Source organism: Ranitomeya variabilis, chromosome 1 (assembly GCF_051348905.1).
Source record: "Ranitomeya variabilis isolate aRanVar5 chromosome 1, aRanVar5.hap1, whole genome shotgun sequence".
NCBI classification, from domain to species: domain Eukaryota; kingdom Metazoa; phylum Chordata; class Amphibia; order Anura; family Dendrobatidae; genus Ranitomeya; species Ranitomeya variabilis.
In genome coordinates, this window is record NC_135232.1 from 1081865004 (window position 1) to 1081871003 (window position 6000).

Below are 6000 nucleotides of genomic sequence, written 5' to 3' on the forward strand. Positions count from 1 at the left end.
CCATGTTTCTGTCGGATTTATGTTTGAGGTTGTGACTTGTTAGAAAATAAATCTGGTCAGCTCAAGTTGTCTTGCAGGGTTTTCTATCTGGGAGTATGAACTTGCTAAGTCCTTTAGATGCCCTCAGAGCCGCCAAACTTTTCCTAAGCAAAGTCACTTTTGGAAAAAGTGGCGGTCTTAATGTTGTTCTTTGCGGTGGCGTTGTTTTTTTTTCCTATAAAAGTGAACGACTTCCAAAGGAAGCAAGAAACCATAAATCCAACTGATACATAATTCATTTGTGGATGGGTATTCCCGTTGACAACGTAGAATACTAAACTAGTAAAGACCCATGTTAGCCACTCCAAAACGAATATACGGTAAATAATCAGCAGAAAGGAAGTGTTTTAGCTAAAAATAAAAAACTTTCGTTGTATACAAAATTGTAAAAAAAAAACACATGAAAGTCAACACATAACGACGCACACCAGTACTGAGTGACCAAAAAAGTGCATAGTAAGAGATAACAAAAGGATTAATCTATATGTCAGAAACATTCAGTTATAAACATTTATCTGACACAAGTAAATTGGACAAATATCAAAACTAGTGTTTGCCTAGGGTGCTCAGGTGTGCAGCGAGTGAGTTTGCCTAGGGTGACTGGGTGTGCACCGAGTGAGTTTGCCTAGGGTGCTCAGGTATGCAGCGAGTGAGTTTGCCTAGGGTGCTCGGGTGTGCACCGAGTGAGTTTGCTTAGGGTGCTCGGGTGTGCACCGAGTGAGTTTGCCTAGGGTGCTCGGGTGTGCACCGAGTGAGTTTGCCTAGGGTGCTCTGGTATGCAGCGAGTGAGTTTGTCTAGGGTGTTCGGGTGTGCACTGAGTGAGTGTGCCTAGGGTGCTCTGGTGTGCACCGAGTGACTTTGCCTAGGATGCTCGAGTATGCACCGATTGAGTTTGCCTAGGGTGCTTGGGTATGCAGCGAGTGAGTTTGCCTAGGGTGCTCGGTTATGCACAAGTGAGTTTGCACCAAGTGAGTTTGCCTAGGATGCTCAAGTATGCACCGAGTGAGTTGCCTAGGGTGCTTGGGTATGCACCGAGTGAGTTTGCCTAGGGTGTTCGGGTGTGCACCGAGTGAGTTTGCCTAGGGTGCTCGGGTATGCAGCGAGTGAGTTTGCCTAGGGTGCTCGGGTATGCAGTGAGTATCGCGGGTACTCAAGGGACATGTTCGAGGCTCCCTGACGAGTAGTGGATAACCCCTTTAACTGCTTCACAGTTTCTAAATCCTGAAGCTGATGAAAGCAATACGAAAAGACTGAACATGTGCGCAGCATGTCATTTTTACATTGCTGTACATTTTGTGTAGTTCTTTTCAGATGGAATCCGCCTGAAAAAGACATCCTTCGTCAATTTTTCTGAATTCATATTGCCCTCTACCTTCTAGGGGTTTTCTTTGGAGGATCTTACACAACTGCCAAGGTAACACAGCTCAGTTACTTTAGAACCACCTCCTTCATGTTAATGGCTGATTGGCATGAAACTCCTTTTTCTTGGCACACAAGTGTTCTGCAGCAGCTGAGGTGTGTAGCTTAAGGTACCGTGCCCTGCGTGCACAATGTGCGTTGTTATCTGTCGCTTCTATCCATACTTGTACTTGTGAGTGTTCTCGTAGATGACCGCAGTGTGTACAGACTTCATACATGATTTGTATCCTCAGATCCCATGATCCCATTTAGTCGACACTGTCCATAATTAGTGAAGATTTTCCCCGTATCCATCCAGTATGACACATTTTTTCATTTTTGCGATGCTTGCTGGTAAGAGACATGGAGAGATAATATATACAACACATGACAACTGCTAGGTAAGGCTGTAGCTGCTCAATGAATGTCACACATAGCTGGTAATATAACCACTAGGTCATTTCACTTTCCCAAAACTAAAAGTGATCCTAAAGGGTTTCAACAAAATTGATGTTTTTTTTCTAAAAGTAGCACCACAGTGGTCGATCTGCTGTATCGCGAATAAGAGCTCAGTTCCATAGAAGTGAATAGGGTCCGAGCCACAACACATCATCTGTTGTCAGAAGTTGCACTGTCTTCGGCAGAAAGAAGCCACGTTTTTCCTATCCTGTATGAACTTCTTAACACAATTTAGACTGAAATAGGTTTTAGAAAAGCTTTTCATATAAGTTGTGTTAGTAGTAAAAAAAAAAACGACTGTGCTTAACTTACCCTCCCAGGGTCCAGCACTGAGTCGCCACCACAGCATCCTGCATCTTAGATTGTTTCACGTCGAAATCACTGCAGGCAATCGGAGCTCAGCGGCTCCATCTATGTAGACTTCACAAGCGGCTCAGAGCTGCTGATCTCACTGATTGGCTGTCGACATGACGTCCGCGCTGCTGACAATCACAGGCATCAGAAGGTGGAGACTCTACAACAGACTTGAGGAGGTTGAGTGAAACCAAGTTTGTTTATTTACTAATACATCTTATAGGAAAAGTGTTTCTGGAAGGGGTTGTCCACTTTTAAGAACGTGTTGGGTTTCCAACATTGAGGATGAGCATCGCAACCATGAATTATAATCTCTTCTTCCATTATCACCCATTTTACCTCATTAAGTGAACAACATTTTATTTATCATCTTGGTAGGGGGGGTCAAATAGTTTTTTTATTAATCTGAATATATTTCTATTATGTTTGTAGGTGGTCGGGACACAATATCATTACATGATCCAACAATGCCAACTACACAGAGACCAAAGTCACCGATGATGACTTTTACTGATGTACCTTGCCACAAACCTCTGATCTATGAAGGTAATGACTTGATGTGGTTGTACTACTTCTTTGACCCCAAACAGTTGTTTAAAAACCTATAAAAATAAGCTGTCTACAGTGAGAGAGCTGTGATCTGATGGACATGTTGCATTCCTTATGCTTTGTCTAAGGTGGCTTCTTCTATGGGAGCCTTTACTGTTTATGGAAATCCTGGCTATGAGAAAAAGTTAGTAAATAAATTAAGAACCAGTGATGGGTTGTATTTAATAGATTTTTTGTGTGTGTATTTGTGTATAGCACGCAGACAACCTGACGTGGAGAGATGTCCTACTGATGTGGACAAGCCAACCAAAAAGAAACCCAATCAGTTATTAGAGAACTCTCAAGATCCACTTGGTCATACTTACGAGAACATGTATCTTCATCCCTTAATACCTCTTCTTTGCTCAGAGCAAAAGGAATTGGAGACATCTGGGGAGCAAATTATTGACCTGGCTGAAGAACTGGCTTCTGTTGAGATGGAGGAAAACCACATGATAAGTTCTGACGGAGGCCACACTATTGCAGAAGATCCACCTCCTCTGGATAGTTTTGATACTCCATCGTCCAGTCCAGAACCCACTGAAAAACTAGAAGAGGAGCTTTTATCACCATCCAGCTTGGATGTAACTCAAGAAACGGTTGATGATAGTTTGGAGAACATTGTGCTTGAAAATGATTCGGACAGAAAAAATGACTATTCTGTATCTCCCGAACTGGATGAACATTCAATGACCGTGTGCAATTCTGAAAGTGTTCAGTCCACAGATGACCAGGGGTCATGACTACGTGCGCCAAGCTTCCAAAGATGTACCATATGTGTGTAAGGACCTGACTTGAAATACTGTGCAACATGCTGGAAAAATTCTAATTTCATGAAAGTCTGGACATTTCATTGGTTAGTGATTTTGGACATTTAATATTGGTATTTGTATGGTGAAGAAATGGCGGTGGCTTTGTCTTACAGTTTATGTTCGTGTGTGTGGACTTGTTGAAATGTTTGCAAACCAGAGATGATGGACCAATGATTTTGCACAGTCTGGAACAGTCAACCACTTATGTATGGCAATATTTGGCTAAAATATTTGGTAGCCACCTTATGAACAATCCCTTAGAAGTTTTGAGCTGTGTCCACATTAGCGCAGGTTGCCCACATTGGTGTGGATTGCAGAAAGTTCCAAAAGTTGATTGTTTAAGATAAAAAAAAAAAAAATCCATCTACTTACCTTCCCAAACTTCTGTCACTACCATGCCAAAGTCTCCCTGAAGAACCCTTACTGGTAATAACACGTTATTGCTGGACACCAGTAAACTGAGACCAGTGGTGAACCAGGGATACCTTGATATGGTAATGGTAGAAATTTGGAATAAGGAGTACACTTATTTATTGTATTTTTTTAATTCCTCATGATTTTTCTACAGGTTTCCAGGTAAACCTTATAAAATAAAATAAAAATCCCTACACTTATTAACTGTAAAAATCAGCATAATTTACTCTACAAAATATTTAGTTTAAATGGCAACAAAGCCCTCTTTGCTAAAAAAAAGACAAATTTTCTCATCAAAATAAATAATTATATTAATTCCTTTTAATATAAGAATTTATTTGAACCCTTAAAGGGAACCTGTCATCAGGTTTGTCCCATGTCAAATAAGGCCTGTACATTCCAACCTTGATGTACAGCATTGTAATATGCTGTATATCTGCCCCCAATCCAGCCTGAAAGACGAGAAAAAGACCTTTTATTATAGTCCCCTGGGGACAGTTGGGTGCAGTGGGCGTCACTGTCTTGGTCCAGTGCTTCCATCGGACCGGACCGCCGTGTAGGGGAGTATAATAAAAGGTCTTTTTCTTGTCTTACAGGCCGGATTGGGGGCACACGTTATATACAGAATTTTAGAATGCTGTATGTCAGGGCTGAAAGGTGGTGGCCATATCTCATAGGACAAACCTGGTGACAGGTTCCCTTTAAATGGCGCAGAAAGAAAATATTACAATTCATTCTCCTACATACGACAAAGCCTCATATGAACATGACATTAAAAAATAAAAATAAAGTTGTCTTCTAAAATGTGGAGAGGCAAAAACAAAAAAAGCTAGGCCTCTTTCAGGCTGGATCGTATTCTTTACTAATATATCATTAGTTCTGATCGTAGTCGTAGGGACTTGCTTATATTGGGGTTATCAAGCATTTTAGGCAAAGTGTGTCCATACATTTTTTTGGGTTGGCGGCTGGTTGAAACCAAAGGACGTGGAGCGATTTCCCAGCGTCTTCAGCAATCACTGATACTGACACTTCCATTGCATTTTAAGTAAGAAAAGAACATTTCATTAAATTATTTAATTTATGTTCCAAGGGTGTATTATGCTGACCTGACTATTCATCCCTTCCGCGATATTTCCTGTTTGTATTTCTCGATCCTGTAGAACTTACGGAGCACAAATACCTCTCTATAGGCCGCTAGATATACTAAAGATAAATCTTCCGTCCATCCGTGCGCAGGATGCATAGTCACTTCTGTACCGGATACTGTGTCGCCATGTCTTCTATATGTGTCGTGAGAATGTTTTTTTCCTTTAGCCATACATTAAGTAGTGATCTGTTCTACGCTCCAGATGTGCGGCAGTTTCTCGTTGTGCTTTTTACTTGAATGACCGATAATTTAATTTTATTTTACCATGATGTTATTGTAAGATGACCAGAAAGGCTGGAGAAATAAAGAATATGTTTTGCTGCTGAGATTCAGTCTTTTATTCTCTTAAAGGGAATCTGTCAACAGTTTTTTGCTATGTAATTCGAGAGCAGCATAGTGTAGGGGCAGAGAGTCTTATTCTTGAGATGTCTGTGTGATGATGTTTCAGTAAAATCAGTGTTTTATCAGCAGGATGTTATCACTACAGGACTAGGTGCCTTGTGCCTCCTAGTCCAGCCACGCTTCAATCACAGATGAGCAGCATTCCTTCAATATACATTGTACCCAGAAAGCTGCCAATCAGAGAAGTTGGCGGGGTTATACAGGGCTCAGCATTCCGAGCACTGCTAGATCTGTAGCAGATAAAACTGCATCAAAATGACAGTATGCAGACCAGCATGTGACACAAAGCTGGAATCAGCGCCTCTGCCTCTACATCATACTGCAAAAACCTGGTCATCGATTCCCACGTGGTTGTCCACTTAATGTTTTTTTTTATTCCATTGGCT

The 6000-nt window shown here is 41.3% G+C and overlaps 1 protein-coding gene across 5 annotated transcripts in view; it reads left to right on the plus strand.

The window, feature by feature from the left end:
• Positions 1-5538, plus strand: part of CCDC149 (coiled-coil domain containing 149) — a 114140-nt gene extending 108602 nt beyond the window's left edge. For all 5 annotated transcript variants that reach the window (XM_077279958.1, XM_077279956.1, XM_077279959.1 and 2 more), the window contains 2 exons: positions 2684-2797; positions 3056-5538. In XM_077279958.1, the coding sequence (XP_077136073.1) occupies positions 2684-2797; positions 3056-3582 (641 nt within the window). In that variant the 3' untranslated portion in view covers positions 3583-5538. The remainder of the gene's footprint in view (positions 1-2683; positions 2798-3055) is intronic.
• The last annotated feature ends 462 nt before the right edge of the window (positions 5539-6000 follow it).